Source organism: Lolium perenne, chromosome 2 (genome assembly GCF_019359855.2).
Source record: "Lolium perenne isolate Kyuss_39 chromosome 2, Kyuss_2.0, whole genome shotgun sequence".
In the NCBI taxonomy this organism is placed as follows: domain Eukaryota; kingdom Viridiplantae; phylum Streptophyta; class Magnoliopsida; order Poales; family Poaceae; genus Lolium; species Lolium perenne.
The window spans coordinates 4,082,048-4,102,512 of record NC_067245.2 but is presented as its reverse complement, the minus strand read 5'-3'; the positions used below and the strand labels follow the sequence as shown (position 1 = coordinate 4,102,512).

Here is a 20,465-nt window from a genome sequence, read left to right as displayed (position 1 = left end):
ACCATTTGGAAAAATCTTGAGACGAAGAAGCGGAACAAGTACAAGAAGATGGACATCGCCATGCAAGAAAAAGAAGATGAGCTGACTTTTGGATGAGCCAATTTTCCATTGAGCTACGAGCAAGTGCATTATGCCGCTCTAGACGCTCGCATGGGATTCGAGATTGCTAGGAGGCATTGGATGCTGGTTGGCTACAATAGCCATGTTGATCGTCTCAATATTTAGAGATGATGAGTAGATGGTGGTCTTCTATATTTGTATGAACTATGAATCGTTTCAATATATCGAATATTTTTTTGTTATTTAAATTTCTCATATTTTTCGGCTTGCAGTTTACAGATTCCTCGCATATTAATTATGTCGTATCCAAATTCCCCACATTATTTGGCCATATTCTTGGGGATGCATATTCCAGGGTATATGATCGAGTTTTCTTATGTGGGATGCATAAGTATCTAGGATTGTGTCTCTGCCTTGAAGAAGGAGTGATGTTTTGGCACATGGGAGCGTATGCTCCCTTTATTTTGAAATACATGTTAGACACATTTTAAAATGTCAAAAAATTTGAAACAAAAATTTCGCACGTACATCTCCATGTGCTACGCTCACAAAGTCGTTTCATGAAAAATCGACATGTCATGTGGCGTGTGTAAAAAAGACAAAATTCGGTGCTGAAACAAAGACTTGTCCCAAGATAAATTTTCTCTTTTTCGCTTAGACTACAAAAAATATCACTTTTTCGTGAAACTGGACGAATACACATATATTATGGAGATGTACATGTAAATTTTTTTGTCAAAATTTTTTAACACTTGGAAATATGTTTTTATGGTAGAGGGATCATACGCACCCGGGAGCCGAATTGAGTTTCTGTTGAAGAAGAGCAAACTATCATCTGAAAACTCATCCAAAAGGTTTTCACTGAATTTAAATTGTATCTCACCAAGGTGACACATGCTATTATCCAATCCACCAATATGAATACTGCATATATGAATAATTCGGTGATTGAGTTTGCGATGTTAAAAGATATGCATTTGTAGACTACAATTTCTAATACATAAAAAGGTAGAAAATAACAAGACAAGGTACTAGAATTCTTTATGTGCATTATGTCCATTTTAGATTCTTTACATATTAGTCGAGAGTTCTGGAGCACACAAGTAAAATGAATATCTTACCAGAAGTTCGTACGCTATGATTATATGAATATCTTACCAGATGTTCTTGTGCGGTTTAAACATTTAAAGATATTAATTATTTGGCCATACTATATGAATAATGCATATATTATATGATAATAATAATAAATGAATGAAAACAAAAATTATTTCATATTCAAATTCTTCATATTTTCTAATAGTTATGCATATATTATTTGTCCAGTTGTGGTTTAAACATTTAAAGATATTAATTATTTGGCCCTATTATATGAATAATGCATATATTATATGATAATAATAATAATAATAAATGAATAAAAATAAAATTAATTCATATATAAATTCCTCACATTTTTCTAATAGTTATGCATATATTATTTGTCCAGTTGCGGCTTAAACATTTAAAGATATTAATTATTTGGCCATATTATATGAATAATGCATATATTATATGATAATAATAATAATAATAAATGAATAAAAACAAAATTATTTCATATTCATATTCCTCATATTTTTCTAATAGTTATGCATATATTATTTTTCTAGTTACGGTTTAAACATTTAAAGATATTAATTATTTAGCCATATTATATGAATAATGCATATATTATTTGATAATAATAATAATAATAATAATAAATGAATAAAAACATTTATTTCGTATTCAAATTCCTCACATTTTTCTAATAGTTATGCATATATTATTTGTCTAGTTGCGGTTTAAATATTTAATGATATTAATTATTTGGCCACATTATATGAATAATGCATATATTATTTGATAATAATAATAATAAATAAATAAAAACAAACTTACTTCATATTCAAATTCCTCGCATTTTGTAATTGTTATGCATATATTATTTGTCGAGTTGTGGTTTATAGATTTAAAGATATTAATTATTTGGCCATATTATATGCATATTCAAATTCCTCACATTGGAATTCTATATTATTATCTTATGATAGTATTTACAACAAGGTACAATCACATTCGTGGAAGCACAGCAGGAAAGAACCGAGCAGTTAAGCATGCTGAAGATGGGTGATCGACCGGTAAGTGACCAAGTGTAGAATTTAAGTATATATTAAGTGTAATTAGTGTTAACAATGGTCAAAGTGAGAGAGTAACGAGTCAAACAAAAAGAAAATAAAAATGAAAAATGAAAAAAGCAAATGATAAATGATAAATGATAAATAAAAATGAAAAATGAAACCTTTTGTCCCGGTTGGGATTACGAGCCGGGACAAAAGATACTCCAACCTAATCCCCTGCATCGCAGCCACGTAGTGAACTATATATCCCGGTTAATAAGCGGGCCGGAATAAAAGGTTGGACTTTTGTTCCGTCTCTGTTATCCCGGTTGCCCAGCCGAGATAAAAGGGTCTTACGGGCCGGGATAATAGGTTTGTTCTGTACTAGTTAGTGACCGCTGAGTGTCATGCTAGGCTTCACTGTCCAAAGTTCAGCTTCGATCTGCTAGGATGCATTGGTTGCCTACATCACATTTTTCGTCTCGATCTGGCACTGCTGAGGTGAGCAGGGCCAAGCAAAAACAGGGATTCAGTTACGTTGTGGGTATCGTTTGGTTGTCTGCATACGATTTTTTTGCACGAGGAGAGCCGTTTGGTTGCCTACACTCCATTTGTTTACCAGATAAATTAACAACCATTAACATAGACATGTAAACAGTCATTAACGGCCACATGAACAACTGCAACGTGTTGCTTTCATCTGCATCTCCACTAGAACCGTGGCCGCGCCGCAGTCCTCATCTGGATGCACACCACCGACATGGCAGCGGCGCGTCAAGCACGCCCAAGTTCGTCAGGAAGGGGTGGCCTTCATCCTCGGCCACGAGCAACAGGACGACACTTACAGGAGAGCCGCAAGATGGACGGCAAGAATACTTTTTGTACTGCGAGTGAACAAAAAAAAAAAAAAACGAGTGAACAATTTTTTGTCAGTTGATTCCCACTTGCACACTTGCAACATGTAGAGGCGCATAAATTACAAATCAAATCTAAATATCTAATGGCTATGAAGCTGACCGAGCACTAACTAAATCTCAGTCTGATGAGAATTAGCAAAACAGATTTTATAGGGGAAGTCAGTTGTCAATTAAACAGGGTTACTGCAGCTCTCTAACGGGAGTAGTTTATCCAGATAGTGCAGATGGAACAACCTGCAGCTGAAGTCCGCTTTCTTTCAGCGTGAACAAGTTAAGACAAAGCTAAAGACATTCGCAAAAAAAAAGACCATTTCCTTGGTGAATGAGTGGCCATCCTGCAATCACATGTTGATTTCACTCCTGTAATGCTCCTACAGACTTGTACTTAGCTGAAACTAGTCGATAGGTACTTCCGTCGAAGCAGTACTACCGGGGCGAGCAAGACCAGGTGGCTGCAGTACAAGCTGTACTTGCTCAGTTGCTCCCGCTCTGTCCGCCTGTTGAGCATCGACACAATGACGACACAGTGAGTAGTACGTGCGTACTTCTCCCGGCGACCAGCAAGTAGCAGTACAACACCTCAGATGTCAGATCCTCTCCCTCGGCCGCACGAAAAGCTATAAGACCAAATCCTGAAGAAAAGGGATCGACGGCAAACAGATTTCGGTCAGCATCTTTACAAGAAGAATAGGGTAGCGCATATGCGAGGAAGTTCCTGCAGGGTCGAATTGGGAACACATGAGATGGATATGTCGATGAGTCAGTGGAGCTCCGGATGACTCCCACTCGTGTGTTCTCAGGTCGCCCCTGCCGGAGCACCCTCAGCGGACACCGATTGTGCCGGAGTACACGCCGCCGGCGACATCGCGTGAACCAGCCTCCCCATACGGCCAAGACACCGCGGCGCCATGAGGTATACGCCGGCGGTTTTTCGTTGGCCTCTTCTCCTCTCGCGCGTGCGCTCTCTGCTTGCTGCCTCGTCCTACACAAGCAGGGAAAATGTACATGCAGTCAAACCTCGGGCGTGTTGCTTCTAGGATCGCGCACCTAGAAAAGAGAATTCAAAACCCAAATTCATTGTGTATCAAATGTGGCTATGGATCGCATCGCACCTTTTCCAATTGGGATCATTCCCCTTTCAAAAATGGAATGTTTTTGGTAGGAAAACCCGCTGCATGGTCTCAGCATCGAAAACCATACTACGGGGTAAAAAACCTACCTTACCTATATAGTTCAACAAAACCAAAAGAAAACACCACACAACACAATCTAGGTTCCAAACATCCATACGACACAACTATCACCACATCTACCGATCACCCTTCTGTGATCAACAATTGGCCTGGCACTGGAACAGTAGCTGAACAACTTGAAGCAGCACTTCCCATGAAACCTGTTAGGTCCGACGCCTTGGCCATCAGCTGATCTGTAAGTGCAAGACATACAAGACCTTCACTGCACTCATAGAATCCCCGTTTGAATGGATGCAAAGTAATTCATTTAACTGTTTGATCTGTGTATGGACTAAATTCAGAAGATAATGTACTTAACCAGGAGTTCATGGGTTGGGTTAACTGCATGCTACAGCTCCTCAGAGGAAGCTTATAAAACCAGAAAACAAGGCATGTAATCCTATCACCGTAACTGTTGATAGCTTACACAGTTGGCTGCTCATGCCGGACAGAACGCACACAAGTGCACGCATCTTGATTTCCAACTTTAAGCCCAATCATAGATAACAGCACACAGACATATCGAACTCCAGCAGGCTCAGTTGCATCGATGTCAACTATCCACGAGTGATGCCTAGTTTATCAGGTGCATGCACGAAGCTAAACTTTAACAAGACAGCAGGCAGCATCACCCATGCATACCAAACGGTGCACCTTCTTCAGAAGTACGCTTTTTACACTTCCTCAGAGAACAGCAGCTTGCCGCAGAGATCACTGCTGCACGTGTTAGAGCCTTAGAGGGTGCCATAGCATATTCCCTGACGAAGACGTCTCTAAGTTTCGCCCCCAGCTCGTACCGCCCAGTTTCGCTCCAAAATTGCTCTCTCAAGATGATCTGCAAAGCTCTCACGTCTCGCCTCCAGCTGCAGATCGGGGGGCTCGTCGACGCCGACCAAACGGGCTTTCTTGCCGGCAGGAGCATATCCGAGAACTTCGTCTACGCCACCGAGCTGGTACAGACTTGCTTCCGGCGCAAGGTGCCGTGCCTGGTCTTGAAGCTTGATTTTGCGAAGGCTTTCGACTCGATCGAGTGGGCGAGTCTGCGGCGGATCCTTGTGGCGCTGGGCTTCCCGACGATGTGGTGCGATTGGATGGATCAGATCCTCACCACTTCCAGGTCAGCGATCCTGCTCAACGGGGTCCTGGGCGGTGGATTGACCTCCGGCGGGGGCTCAGGCAGGGAGATCCCCTCTCCCCCAACCTCTTCCTCATCGTGGCGGATGTGCTGCAACGGATGATTAAGATGGACGGGCGCCTCCAGCACCCCCTCGTCGACGGCCTCCCCTACCCTGTGCTCCAGTACGCCGACGACACACTCATCATCCTCCGGGCGGAGGAGGGTGAGGTGCACAGGCTCCGAGGCATCCTCGACAGCTTCTCCCTCGCCACCGGGCTCGCCATCAACTTCCACAAAAGCACGGTGGTGCCCATGCATGTCGACGAGTCGGTGATGACCGTCGTTCGGGGCGTCCTCGATTGCAGTGTCGAGGGGTTCCCCCAGACCTACCTCGGTCTCCCCTTATCGGCGGACAAGCTAAAGCTGGCGGCGTTTGCGCCGCTCATCGCCAAGGTGAACAAGTACCTCTCCGGGTGGCGGGCGCTGCTCCTATCTTAGGGAGGGCGCCTCGCGCTCGTCAATGCCGTCCTCGACGCACTCCACACTTACGCCATGGGGGCCCTCAACCTTCCCCCGGGAGTGTTGGAAGCTTTCGACCTCTGTCGTCGCGCCTTCTTCTGGGCGGCCACGGACCGCGTTTCCGGGGCGCAATGCCTCATCGCCTGGTCCCAGGTTTTCCGGTCCAAGGAGGAAGGTGGGCTCGGTGTTCGATCACTGCGTGAACGATTGCCTCCAGGTGAAACTCCTCCACAGGCTCCACATCGCGGCCGAGACCTCGTGGCCCGCATGGGTCTGGTCTCCCCTTGGCGGCAACTCTCTCGCGGCGGAGCGTAGCGTGGCCCTGTGTGGGCCTCACTGGAGTGCGCTCCGTCGCCTGCTGCCGTTGTACCGCTCCATCAGTGCGGTTTCCCTCGGCGACGTGAGTGCCACGTCCTTCTGGATCGACGTTTGGCTCCCCATGGGTGAGCTGAGCGTGGCCTTCCCTCACCTGCTCTCCTTCTTCGCCACGCCGGAGGCCACGGTCGCTCACGTCCTTGCGCGGGGCCTGGACGCTTTCCTCGCGCCCCGGCTATCTACCACCCGCCTCTGCTCAGAGGGCCCTCCTCCTGGCTGCTCTCAGCGCCGTCAGCTGCACGACGTTGCCCGATGCTCGCTCCCTGGTGCGTTGTGCCGCTCCCCATGGCAGACTCCGGGTTGTTGAGCTATACAAGCTCCGCACCTTCGGCGGCGTGCAATGCCCCTTCTTCGAGTTCGTCTGGCTCAACCACGCTCCGCCACGGGTGCGGGTCTTCACTTGGCTGTTGGTCCAGCACCGCCTCCCGTCGCGTGCCAACTTACTCCGGAAGACGATCCTGACGGAGGAAGAGAGTAGCTGCCCGCTATGCGGGGAGGTGATTGAGACCTGCTCCCACCTCGTCTTCGGCTGCCCTTTTGCCAGGAGTTTTTGGGATAGCATCGGCGCCTCGCCGCCGCCCAGGCTGCTGGCCTCGGATGCCGCCCTCGTCTCCCTGCCCGGGGATATCCCCGCTTCTACGAGCTCCTCCTTCCGGCCGCTTTGCCTGTGGCATCTTTGGAAGCATTGGAACGGGGTGGTTTTTCAAAACCTCGCCCCATCTCTGGCGCTGGTTCGCAAGTGCTGCCGCGACGACGCCCTTCTTTGGAGGTGTCGTCTCCCTCTGGACCGACGTGATGACGTGCTCTCCTGGGTCTCCTTGCTTGGGGCGCACGGCGGCTGGATTGCCCCGCGCCTCTCCCCTCCTCCCTCATGTATATAGATAAGAAAGTGGGGGCATTGGTGGATGCATTGTTTTGAGAGCGGGGACTATCTTCAGGGTGAAAACCTAAGATCTTTGATCGGGCGACGACGGTGTTTGAGCACTGTTCCCTTCTTGAAGGCGTCGTTTTTTGGAGGGTCTGTAATTCAGGTGTTGTCATGGTGGTGGATGTATTGCTGTTGTTAGGCCCGAGCTACTGTAGCGGGATTTTTGTTTCTTAGTTTTTTTTTTTCCTTTTTTGGTTGTGTGTGCATCCGTAGTGCCATTAGGGTGGTGCGTTGTTGCAGAGGCTGGATGTAATTGGTATCTTCTTGATATTAATATATTCCCTTTATCGAAAAAATATAGATAAGAAAGTTGGTTGGGTTGGGTTTGTGTGAGTTTGTAATATAAACTTGTCGGGGCCGCCGGGCTGTGGCGATTCCCTTCTCCCCTGGGATAGTCTAGCCCACATAAATCTGAAAATGAAAATTCAGGTGGGGAATTTTTACCCCCCCCCCCCCCCCCCCCCCCGGGGAACTTTGGAAGAAAAAAAAAGACGTCTCTAAGCATACGCGTGCAGTAGAGGGGTGTGATCAAGAGAGGCGACACAATTGCAGTGGCTGCTACAGCTTGCCACCGGAATTCACTCGCATTGTGGGTGATGAAAAGGAGGATCTGCAAGACAAAGGCAATGTTCTGCAGGAAACAAGAACGGAAAAAGCAGATTAGGTTATGAAAATGTTTGCAAAATGGCAGAAGTAATACATGCACAGCTAGCTTGGATGCAAAAGTAATAAGATACTAATATATATGTCAGTATCCTTGACAGTGTTTGTAGCCTGATGCTGTAGTAAAAGTGGTCACGGCCAATCTAAACAGACAATGGCAGAAACGGTGACCGAGTTCCATACTTCCATTGCATGAAAAGAAAACGTCATGTGAAATTGCAGTTTTCCCCTTCAGCTTTGGGGAAAGCAGGGTTGGGATTAATACTAGTGAACTATCTAGAATATACCTGATTCCCTCCGTCTATAAATAGATGTCTCAACTTTGTCAAAATTTGAATGTATCTAGACCCATTTTAGTATCTAGATACATTCAAATTTGTCCTAAGTTGAGACATCCTTTTATAGACGGAGGTTAGTACAAAAAATTAGTTGTACTATTGTCGGCCGTTGGATCACGAAAATAAATGGGCCAAAACTCATTTGATATACAGTAAAAGGACTCAGGAACTAACATTTTTGTGGCTATCCGCACCTTGCGAATAGTGTATTTTTGTATATGAGTATCATCTTAATTAGGACCCTGCTAAGAATCCCTGAAGAATTTTTGGCTAAAGAGGGGGGCCACAGCAATTTTTAGGCTTAATTGCGAAAACTAGGATTTGAACTCGAGACCTGGGGCTCTGACACCATGTTAAGCTTCATGCACTAGCCACTTGAACCAAAAGTCCGAACTGATGGAATGAGCTAGACAATCTACTTGTACACTTCACAACACTGACATGCATGTGTCCAATTTCGGCCAAATCGTGATTTTGCTTCATCAGAGCGGACACAAAAAACAAAAAACCACTTTTACTCAATTAAAGCAAAAAAAAAAAGGTTCGCCTAATCGTTTTCCATTATCTTATTATCCCATATGGATCTTTTACGGAACCACCTGAGCATTTGAAATGTAACTCGGCGGGTACAGCAGAGAGGCAATGTTTTTGTGATGATGATTTTTGACTTCTCGATCGGGGAATTTTGGAAGGATCCAAGATTCTATTATTTTTCCTGGTAACATATATAGGTTCAAGGAATAATACTAGTGATAATAAGAAGTATCATACATTAGTATCGTGCATATGATACTTGCTTATGATATCGCTCGTACAATGCATAGTATCATATTTCCATCATATTTAATGTTTTGTAGAATCTCAGTGAAAATATGTGTATCATGTATTTGCTATCAAATTTTCTAGCTTTATGTGTTATGATACAGTATCTACCTATGATACCAATCTCACCTCTCTCCTCAATAATTATTGTGCCACATTAGATTTTTACCAACATGACATACATGATACTATCTGGAGCTGCAATAGTGGCATGGGTGTCAGCTAACCGCTGTGATTTTTGGAGAAATCTTCACTAATTAGTACTCCCTCTGTTCCATTCTATAGTGCCTATTGTTTTTTGGCACGGAAATTAGCGCAAGAGTATTTTTTACACAAGACCCCTTGATGAACGATTTGAGATCAACGTAAAATTTGGTAAATCCATATCTTTCTAACTTACCATAACAATTTTTGGGAGCTGAACGATTTGGGAGCTGAACGGGGAGGGGTAACTGAAAAAAAGCTAAGCTACAACCTTATATTCTGAAACAAATGCCGAAAATCTGTAAGCACTATATAAAGGAACGGAGGGAGTACCAAACGCTGCTACTCCATACTTTGTATAAAATGACACCAATGAATTAGAGAAAATATGAAACTGACCCCAACGATACCTTTTCCTAGCTTGGTCCTTGACTATCTATGATACTTTTATTGTGGCTAGTCTAAAGGTAGGAAGTGAATCGATATGCCCTTGTGCGTGTTAATGACATTTTCCATGAGCAAGTTATTGACTTTGACCTAATTACAAATCCAACGATAATAATTACATATAATATAACAGATTTTGTTGCTTAATTTTTATGATCAAAGTACATCTTAAAATACGTGTGTGTCTTATTCCTTAAAACGGAAGTAGTAGTAAGCAACCTGCATAGTTAAGGCTGCCACTAAATATCATTGTTCATATCCAAATCCATACCCACATTTTTAGATAGGGTATGGATTAAGGAATAATTACCTATGCTGTTTTAGATATGGCAGGATAATTATCCATGAGACGATACGCCCCGTGCTGAACCAGCTAGCTAGCAGCATGAATCCATCTACATGTGTGTTTTTTATTTGTTTTGAAAAAGTATCAAGTATCAAGCTTTATTACGAAACTTGGGGCATATCACCGACCACAACGTTGGCAACATGTGCCAGTACACCATCATCCGAAGTAAAAGTCTCATTGGCATTACATGATTTGTAGCTTCTATACGTGAGCGTATTTGTCTGACTTGTACGTCTCACCGTATTATACAAGCCAGCTTGGTACGCTCTGTGTCTTGTCGGGAAGCTGCTTGCACTACAGGAAAACGATCCAGTACCGACAGTGATTGACGTCGGCGTAGATCTATGCCAACGGTGACCCTCGGTGTAAACCGTCGGCATAGAAACACCGTCAACGTACGTGGGCTCAGCGCCTCAGCCGATGGTTCTCCCTGGCCGTCGGCACACCACTTCTAATGAAGAAGAGCTAACGACGGAGGATCTAGGCCGACAGTGATAACCGTCGGCGTAGCTAGGAAACGTCTCACCATGTGGCTCCCCACCACTGGCACCATTCACGCCCTCCTCCATCGTAAGCTCTGTGTCTTGTCGGAAAGCTGCTTGAGAGCAACGATGCGGCATGGTTGTCGTGTATTACCGATAGACTACTGATACGTACATGTGTATATCATACCATACCAAAGCCTGGAATATTATCCTGTGGACGAGACTTATTTATTGGGCAATACCCGTTGTTTTTGTGTATGGGCAAACACAAGTTTCCATGGGTATGGATAACCATGCATGACATGGACATGGGTAAATCCAAACCCTCCCAACGGCAGGTGTATGTAGAGTTCACATTTGGAGTACAACACTTGCTGATCTCCTTGCTCATCTATATATTCCCGATTGTTATTTGCAAGAAGCATCTATCAATTGAGTAGAACCCCCCGCTTGTTGTTGAATGGATTCTTTGCTCAAAGTCGCAGCGCTCGTCCTGACAGCCTTGGCCTCGGCCATAGCCATCCACCTGATGATCCTGAGGAGAGGCAAGAAACCGTGTCCGGCCAACCTGCCCCCCGGCTCCATGGGTCTGCCGGTGATCGGGCAGACCCTAGGCATCATCCGGGCGGCGCACGCCAACGCCGGCAACCAGTGGATACGGGACCGGATGGACATGTACGGGCCGATCTTCAAGGCATCGGTGATGTGCATGCCCACGGTCTTCCTCACGGGCCCGGCTGCCAACAAGCTGATCTTCTTTAGCAGCAGCGTGCTGCGAGGGAGCACGCCTCTTTCCTTGAAACGTATCTTCGGGGAGAGGAGCATCCTGGACCTGCACGGCGACGATCACAGGCGCATTCGTGGGGCGCTAATGGAGTTCCTCAAGCCGGCCATGCTCAGGTAGTACGTTGGGGGGATTGACGCCAATGTGAGGCAACACCTAGAGGAGAAGTGGTGCGGCCAAACCAGTGTCACGGTGCTGCCACTCATGAGGCGGCTGACGTTGGACATCATCTCGGCGCTACTCTTCGGCCTTGAGACGGGCGCCATGCGCGATTCCCTCAACGACGACTTCGGACGCATGATCGAGGGCGTTTTCACTGTCCCACTGGACCTGCCCTTCACAACCTTCAGCCGGAGCCTCAAGGCCAGCCGAAGGGCTTGACGGGTACTCCAGGGGATCATACGTGACAAGAAGGCTAAGCTGGGCCACGACAAGGCCTCGCCCAACACCGACATTATCACCCGCCTGCTCAGCCTTACAGACCACCATGGTGAGCAGCTGCTGACAGAAGAGGAGATCGTCGACAACGGCATATTAGCCCTGATCTCTGGCAACGACACCACCTCCGTACTCATCACGTTCATGGTCCAGCACCTTGCCAATCACCCGGCAACCCTCGTGGCTATGATGCAAGGTAAGTGCCTCTACCTAGTCTAGTCACGCATTGTTGTGTGTCCCTGGCCTTCTTTTATTACCACTCTACTGCTTTTGCATGCGGCTTAATGTTGTGTGTTAATTTCGGGACACAGAGCATGAGGAGATTGCAAGGAGCAAGGCTGATGGAGAGGCTCTGACCTGGGAAGATCTGTCGAAGATGAAGTTTACATGGCAAGTCGCGCAGGAGACACTTCGCATCGACCCTCCAATCTTCGGCAACTTCAGAACAGCACACGAGGACATCGAGTTCGACGGCTACTGCATCCCAAAAGGATGGAAGGTCAGTTAGCATCAATGTATTTTTTTCCTTTACGAACACCAATTTGCAGCAAAAATAAGGCTAATCCAACAAGCTCTTATCGCATGTTCAGGTGTTTTGGTCGGCAAACGTGACGCACATGGACCCGAGCATCTTCCCCGAGCCGCATAAGTTTGACCCCTCCCGGTTCGCGAGCCAGTCATCTGTGACGCCACCGTGCTCCTTCGTTGCGTTCGGTGGCGGCCATAGAATATGCGTCGGGATCGAGTTGGCCAAGATCCAAACATTAGTGATGATGCACAACCTAGTGAGACACTTCACATGGAAGCTCTGCGGCAAGGAAAACTCTTTTCTGAGGGAACACGGCCTGCCAATTGAACTCCAGCACAAGAACCCTCTCTGAATGCGACCACGCTACGGATAAGTTGCAAAATAAGAAAACGAATAAGGAGGCTGGTGCTATGACACCGGAGTTTCCTCTCAGGAAAGTTATGCATGTCCTCACCTGATGTAGGCATGTAACTCGACGTTCCTACTATATCATGGGTGGCATGCCAACTGTTTTCCATTATAACCTTTTATTTGAACTATATAACTGCTAGTGTCAGGGAAATGCTCAACTGAACTCGGGCTCAGATGAGCTCTTTTGCTGGTTCGTCCATCAGCGCCAAGATTGGTGGTACTGGCTGGTATTCACACTCGTATGCTCATTTTCTAGCGGGGAGTCTGGAATTCTTGGGCCCACGACTGCGCACGTATTAAATTCAATTAAATTTCACCGTCACAGTCGAGCGTTGCCGGTAACAGATGGGCAGGTCAATAAAAAAACACTCAGACGTACTGGACCATCGAACATAACAGAACCGGATCCTCTAACTTGAAGGGGAGAAGTTAGAGAAGCTACAGTATCCTTACTTTTCTTCTTCCAAACCATGTGATTGAGTTCCAAATGATTTAAATTAATTTTCATCATACAAATTATGTTATGCATTTGAAGTACTTACATACAACAAAATTATGGTGTAATAAATTTCGCAAAAGTAAAAAAGTTGTGGTGGGAGGCAAGGAGTGCTAAAGCAGCAAAAGTACATGTTAGTAGAATAGTTGTTTCTAAGTTTTTTTTCATGTTCTTCATAGTTGTATCTTACCCATATTAAAAATTGAATCTCTCGAGGATCGTTCATTTTGTTGTGTATACTTGCATTTCTGCTTCAAAAAAGATCTAAACTATTCGCCCCGGCAAGCATCAATTCCTAGGTCCGGCATTGTCCTGCTGGTTACAAAGAATCAGAGATGGTAGTGCAGAAGCGGGTCACAAGAGGAAATCTTTCTAACGTTGAGGATCAGAAGAGGGCATCCCTGCACAAGTCCATGACCTGCACCAGCAGCGAAACCTCTGCACATCAGCCCCGTACAGCTAGAGACGCATCATAATAGTGTCCTGATAACTTACGGTAATGCATAATTTGAAGAGGTCGCAACATATGCGGAAGGAGAGGCCGGCCGATCTTGCGCGCCATCGGCCTATCGTACCAGTGCCCGTCACCGACGAGTCTTGTGCAAAGTTAGCCGATTAGGAAACTTACACGGCAAGCCTTGTATGTACTGTATATATAATTCTCTTTTTTCCTTCGGGCAGCTCAATTGCTAGACCAGACGATCGATCCATCGATAGCTACTAGGTAACTAGATTTACCCTACAAAAACACACATCACCGCCGGCCAGCCATGGGGCTGGTCGTGTCCATGCTAGCAGGGATATCCGTGGGCAAAATCAAAGCGTGCAACGACGACAAAGCCTTCCACGAGAACCGCGTGGACAGGGGCGGCTGCCTCAAGGAGTTCCAGAGGGCAACGAGCAAGTGCCACCCCCGTGAGATCCCTCACGACGGCATTGTCGACGTGGAGGCGTGCGTCAAGGCCACGGTGGCGCTGCGCGAGTGCTTCGCCCGCAACCCCGAGACGTTTAGGCACCTCTACCTCCCCCGCATGGACTACGGCCTCGACGAGGACCTCAAGCCCTCCCCGGAGGAGGTGAAGCAGGAGAGGTCCTACTCCTACAGGTGGTGGACTGGCATGAGGAGAAGCTAGTGTTACATTAATTAGTGATGCACGCATTGCCAATCGATTTTATGTATCCGTGTGCACCATATCGACCTATATGCTGGTGCACTTTCAGTTTCTTATGTTCCCTCCGTCTATAAATAGATGTTCGAGGTTTGTCTAAATTTAGATGTATCTAGACACTAAATAATACATTCAGATTTAAATAAATCTCAGACACCTATTTATAGACAGAGCTAGTATATTAAGAAACGATCTGGTTGATTTGATTACTGAAAAGATGCGTTTTTACTCTTTATGTAACCGTTGTGTATAATTATCCAGATGAACAACGCTAATCAGCATGCAGCGCATACCACAAGAGGAAGAAAGCATGGAATTATCCAGATCAACGACGAATTAACTCATCCCCAAATTCAAGAAGAAACACATTTACTTGCATTTACATACCTTTACAATTTCAGCACTTATTTAATCCGAAAATACAATAGCATTTATCATACTTGCACTTAGTTCTTTCATAAAGTTTACATCACTACCATTACCATACCACTTTACTTAGTTAACCTTTCTTTTTACATTTAATTCATTTTGTTTACTGCATATTTAATTTGTTATTTATTTTTCAATTCTAATGCGGAACCTTGTTCTTGAACGGTGGATTTGGGGACATGATAAAACATTATTTTTTTGGTATGTTGTTTGATGAGAAAAGAGCACAATTATTACCTATTTCCCCCCGGAGTTTGATATAAATCTTTTAGTTACCCTTGTAAAGAAAGAGCTTTTGCTACATATAAATCTTTTAGTTACCCTTGTAAAGAAAGAGCTTTTGCTACATCACTCTGCTTAGATTCTAAACAAATCGGTATCCTAGTGGATCTGATCCCATCAACATCTCCAGCGGGCCATCCGGCAAATCCTACTTGGCGTCATGTGCCGGCACTCCCATGCCGGTCCCTACGGGTTGGGGCCAACCTAGAAGTGCCAGACACATTATTGGGCCACACCTGTTGCCGACAATGGCTCGGAGCCCATTTCATGACCGGCGCTAGAGATGTCATTAGCTTCTACAACCTTTAAACCTGGAGAGTAGTAACAAAATAGAGTATATATTTCTGATAGATTTTTAAACCGCATAGATCTAGTGTACTCACAGAATTCCCGTTTGGATGCATGCAAAGTAATTCATTTAACTGTTTGATCATGGTCTATGGTTAAATTCACAAGACAATCAGGCTATGTACTTTGTTGACTAAGCCAAGAGTTCATGGGTCGGGTTAGCTGCATGCTACAGCTCTGATCTCAGAGGAAGCTTACAAAACCAGAAAACAAGGCATGTAATCTTATCACCGTAACTCTTCACAGTTGGCTTCTACTACCAGACAGAACACACAAAAGTGCACGCATCTTGATTTCCAACTTTCCGAATCATAGAGAACAGCACACAAACATATCAAACTACAACAGAGTAAGCTGCATCGATGTAAACTATGCAAGAGTGATGCCTAGTTACCTGGTGCACACACGAAGCTAAACTTTAACTAGACAGTAGGCGGCAGCACCCATGCATACCAAACGGTGCACCTTCTTCAGAAGTACGCTTCTTACACTTCCTCGGAGAACAGCAGCTTGCCACTGAGATCACTGCTGCACGTGTTAGAGGGTGACATAGCATATTCCCTGATGAAGACGTCTCTAAGCATAGGCGTGAAGTAGAGGGGTGTGATCAAGAGAGGCGACACAATTGCAGTGGCTGCTACAGCTTCCCACCAGAATTCGCTCGCATTGTAGTAAACGGAAACGTGGGTGATGAAAAGGAGGATCTGCAAGACGAAGGCAATGTTCTGCAGGAAACAAGAACGGAAAAAACAGATTAGGTTATGAAAATGCTTGCAAAATGGCGGAAGTAATACATGCACAGCTAGCTAGGATGCAAAAGAAGATAATATGTATGTCAGTATCCTTGACATTGTTTGTAGCCTGGTGCTGTCGTAAAAGTTATGTTGGTTACAGGCAATCTAAACAGACAATGTGGTCGTTTCATTTTTGAGAAATGGAACTATGCGGTTCTCTGGCAGCTCCATCTGAATTCAAAAACTCAACATTCAAATAACTCTTATATATGTTAAGAGTCTCCTGGAAAATATCCCCTTCGTATTTCACATATATAACTAAAAACAGACTTCTAAAGATAGGTCCGACGTAGTGGGGTTGATTTGAGTATGACCAGTTTAAGGGATATGCTTTCAGTTTCTGACAATGGTAAGGTTTTTCGGAAACCGGCTTGTATGGACCGTGGACTCAAGATGATGTACACATGCAGAGCTGTTGGATACAAAGTCCCTAGTCCTGCAGATCAATTACGCTGGGAACAACTTAGCGACTTTTTAAAATTATCCGTTTATGTTAATCCATAACTAGTATGTCAAGTATGGGAAAGTTTAACTGCAAGGAGCTGTACATACTACAAACAAATTGAAGCAGTGTAATGTACAATAATTTTTTTAAAGGGGCATACACTTGGTTTTACAACCTTTGAACCATGAGTATAACAAAATGGACCATATGGACTTCATTTTATTCATAAAATTCCCATTTGTATGGATGCAGAATTATTTAGCCAAAACGAAACTAGGCAGTCCTCCACTTTGGCAGCTCCATCCCAATTAACAACCTCAATGCTGTAACAATCCTCTATTCCTCTTCTACTTTAAAAGGGTCTCCTAGGAAATATCACCCTCATATTTCACATACAGAATTAAAAACAGGCTTCTAAAGACAGGTCTAACGCACTCAATGATGAAGGAATGCAACAAAAAGTTCTTGCAGCTGACTTAAGATTGGAGTTCAGCAGAAATACAGAAAAGTTAAGAATTTAAGTGTCTAACTGTGGTCCCAACAAAATGCCCACAAATTACTGTATAATGTGCACACATATAGACTACAAAACCCAACTTACACAAGCATATCGTGAAAGCATGCACATGAAATAAATACATAGTACTCATGGCTAGATAAGATTCCAGGTAACGATGCAAAGCTGAGTTGACTGTGCTTACGAAGCCGTGATATATCAGACTGGCCAGCTTAGGCTTGGTGATGGCCAGCTTAAAGTTTGGTAGAACGATAGAAAATATAAGTAATTTAAGTGCCTAGCTATGGCCCCAACAAAACGCAACCAAAGTTCCGTACAATTAGCACACCTATATGGTAGAAACCCCATTTATGCATTTGCAATTTTAATTTGGTCGTGGAATAACATTAGCGGAGGAAGGGTTGATTTGAGTATGACAGGTTTAAGGGATATGCTTTCAGTTTCTGACAATGGTAAGGTTTTCAGGGAACCGGCTTGTATGGACCGTGGACTTAAGATGATGTACACAGGCAGAGCTGTTGGATACACAGCCCCTAGTCCTGCAGATCAAGTAGGCTGGGAACGACTTGGCGATTTTCTTAACATTACCCATTTATGTTAATCCATAACTAGTATGTCAAGTATGGGAACAACTTAGCAAAAGAAGAAGTTTAACTGCAAGGAGCTGTACATACTACAAACAAATTGAAGGAGTGTACTGTACAATATTTTTCTAAAAGGGGCATACACTTGGTTTTACAACCTTCGAACCGTGAGTATAACAAAATAGAATAATATGGACTTCATGTTATTCCTAAAATTCCCATTTGTATGGATGCAGAATTATTTAGCCAAAATGGAACTAGGTGGTTCTGCCCTTAGGCAGCTCCATCCCAATTAACAACCTCAATCTGTGAAGATCCTTTTCTACATTTTAAGGGCCTCCTAGAAAATATCACCCTCATATTTCACATATAGAATTAAAAACAGGCTTCTAAAGACAGGTCCAACGTACTCAATGATGTGCAACAAAAAGTTCTTGCACATGACTTAAGATTGGAGTTCGGCGAAATACAGAAAACTTAAGATATTAATGGACTAACTGTGGTCCCAACGAAATGCCCACAAACTACTGTACAATGTGCACGCATATAGACTACAAAACCCAATTTATACAAGCATGCACATGAAATAAATACATGTTACTCATGGCTCTAGATAAGATTCCAGGGTAATGATGCAAAGCTGGGTTGACTGTGCTTACGAAGCCGTGATATATCAGACTAGCCAGCTTAGGCTTGCTGATGACCAGCTCCTCCTCCCCCTCTTCCTCCTTTAAGCCTTTCTTGATGGGTGCATTGCCCTACAAATGAAACAGCAAAGAACATGAATTGTGCCCTAAATAACGATGTAAAGCACAGAACGATGGTAGTAATGCTTAAAACAACTCCTGGACAACTCGGTTGTTGTTATTTCTAATGGGGATAAAAGTAAGATGTAATGCTTTAGATGCACAGAGATGGGGCATGAAGTGAATGACAGCAAGGATACAATGTTTTGTGATATGCGTGAACACGATGATCTGTTACAGGCTTACAGCTGCACCATCAGCTGATTCTACCAAACAGTAAAACATACCCCAGACGATAGTTAGCATTTAGATAATTGCTCATGGGGATAAAATCAAGATGAAATGCTTTAGATAAATAGAAATAGGGCATGAAGTGAAAGATATCAAGGGCATACACTTTTGTGGTGTGCGTGAACATAACGATCATGTAGGCTAGAAACTGCCCTGACCTGATACTACCTCAACCAGTGGCTAGCTTATGTGGACATTAGGCAGGAGGATTTGGATTGTTTCACATCCCAGTGACCAGTGAAGTGGCAATGGGGTTTGAAAAATAATTGCAATTTTAATCAACAAGGCTCACAAGGTTTAAACTAAAAATTTATGGAGCAACAACGGGATCGGGGGATGGAACCCTAAAACTACCGCAGAATTTTTGTCGACCACATTCTTGGTAAAGAATTATAGCGTGTCTGGTGAAATCAGGGACTATTCTTCAGATTTTATGCCGTGGGTTGGTTCAATTGAGCGGCCGGCGGGCAATCGGGCTCCATCATCCATGGCTACGACCTGGAAGGGCTCCGCCGCACCGGAGTTGGGGGGTACAGAGGAGGAAAACCGGAGAAGGCCCTCACCTGAGCCACCGCCGCGAGGAAGGACGTCTTCTTGGCGGAGGCGGAGATGGCGATGGACGCCCACTTCTTGGTCTCGGAGGCCGCGTCCGCCGCCACGGACGCGCACTTCTTGGTTTCGGAGGCCGCTTTCGCCGCCACGGACGCGCACTTCTCGGCTTCCTTGATGGCTTCCGCCACAGTTGTCTCCCAGTCCTCGGATTGCGCGGCGGCTCTCGCCGCGACGGACGCCCACTCCTCGGCTTCCGCGGCGGCTTTCGCCGCGACGGAGACCCACTCCTCGGCTTCGGCGATGGCCTCTGCCGCGACGGCCACCCACCTGTTGGCCTCGGCGACGGCTTCCGCCGCCACGGACGCCCACTTCTTGGCTTCGTCGGCGGCGGAGAGCTTGTCGCCGGCGGCGGCGGAGAGCTTGTTGTACCCGGCGGCGGCCATCTTTTGGGGAAAAGCCCCTCAGAGATCTGGACCTTAAAAATCTCGAAGCCTGGAAAGGTGGAATCCGGTAGTCAGAGGCCCAATCCCAGAGTCTGGGCTGGCCAACATGGCCCATGGGAGTACAATTTAATTAATATGAAATGCTCAAAAAAATTTAAAAGCTCTACATCCTGCCCATTCAGGAATTTGAGGACACGGGCACGGAGAAAGCAAGCTTGGAACTTACTTCTGCTTCAAAGTTCAAACTTACTGCTTCAAACTTAGTTTTAGAAATTTAAACTCGTAAGCTTAAAGCAGAAGAAATAACTTTGAACATTGGAACATCAGATGGTGGGCAATGGGCAGAAGATGCGGCATAAAAGATGGTGATTATGGAAGAAACACAGTAGGAGTAGGTGTCTTTCATCATGTTATAGTAAGTTAAATGTCTCGGTCAAGTGTGTGTCACGTTCTCACTTCCCGGATACGTGATGACGGACACAATGGTCGACCCATGATAGGTGGTCGGTGGTTTAGTTGGCACCGAATAGTTGTGTGTGTGTTGTGGTTTGTTGTTGCTGAGTTGTTTGCATGAGCGGGCCAATGAATTGTTGGGATGTACCAAATTGAT

At 45.0% G+C, this 20,465-nt stretch overlaps 3 protein-coding genes and 1 pseudogene across 3 annotated transcripts; 3 read left to right on the top strand and 1 right to left on the bottom strand.

Moving 5' to 3' along the window:
• The first annotated feature begins 5,593 nt into the window (after window positions 1-5,593).
• LOC139835110 (uncharacterized) lies at window positions 5,594-5,965 on the top strand. The gene has a single exon (XM_071825088.1). The coding sequence runs from the start codon at window positions 5,594-5,596 to the stop codon at window positions 5,963-5,965; it is 372 nt and encodes a 123-aa protein (XP_071681189.1).
• A 54-nt stretch (window positions 5,966-6,019) lies between these two features.
• On the top strand, window positions 6,020-7,242 carry LOC127328171 (uncharacterized). Its single transcript, XM_051354792.1, has 3 exons — window positions 6,020-6,139; window positions 6,204-6,488; window positions 6,562-7,242. Exons 1-3 carry the CDS (start codon window positions 6,020-6,022, stop codon window positions 7,240-7,242), a joined length of 1,086 nt encoding a protein of 361 aa, XP_051210752.1.
• Window positions 7,243-11,057: 3,815 nt separating this feature from the next.
• Window positions 11,058-12,700, top strand: LOC127328170 (taxane 13-alpha-hydroxylase-like; annotated as a pseudogene).
• A 2,932-nt stretch (window positions 12,701-15,632) lies between these two features.
• On the bottom strand, window positions 15,633-19,879 carry LOC127330956 (uncharacterized). The gene is made up of 3 exons (XM_051357037.2): window positions 19,424-19,879; window positions 18,483-18,581; window positions 15,633-16,208 (listed from the first exon to the last, which is right to left on the bottom strand). The coding sequence occupies exons 1-3, from the start codon at window positions 19,853-19,855 to the stop codon at window positions 15,969-15,971; spliced, it is 771 nt and encodes a 256-aa protein (XP_051212997.1). The 5' UTR covers window positions 19,856-19,879; the 3' UTR covers window positions 15,633-15,968.
• Window positions 19,880-20,465: the final 586 nt, after the last annotated feature.

Bases quoted from the DNA above. Each gene is read 5' to 3' on its own strand.
- LOC139835110 (XM_071825088.1), top strand. From the start codon at position 5,594: ATGGACGGGCGCCTCCAGCACCCCCTCGTCGACGGCCTCCCCTACCCT.
- LOC127328171 (XM_051354792.1), top strand. From the start codon at position 6,020: ATGGGGGCCCTCAACCTTCCCCCGGGAGTGTTGGAAGCTTTCGACCTC. The intron at 6,140-6,203 runs GTTTTCCGGTCC...GATTGCCTCCAG, and splicing joins GCCTCATCGCCTGGTCCCAG to GTGAAACTCCTCCACAGGCT. The intron at 6,489-6,561 runs GTCGCTCACGTC...GCCTCTGCTCAG, and splicing joins TCGCCACGCCGGAGGCCACG to AGGGCCCTCCTCCTGGCTGC.
- LOC127330956 (XM_051357037.2), bottom strand. From the start codon at position 19,855: ATGGCCGCCGCCGGGTACAACAAGCTCTCCGCCGCCGCCGGCGACAAG. The intron at 18,582-19,423 runs GTGAGGGCCTTC...TTTCATTTGTAG, and splicing joins TCCTCGCGGCGGTGGCTCAG to GGCAATGCACCCATCAAGAA. The intron at 16,209-18,482 runs GTAAGCACAGTC...TGTTTCCTGCAG, and splicing joins GTCTGATATATCACGGCTTC to AACATTGCCTTCGTCTTGCA.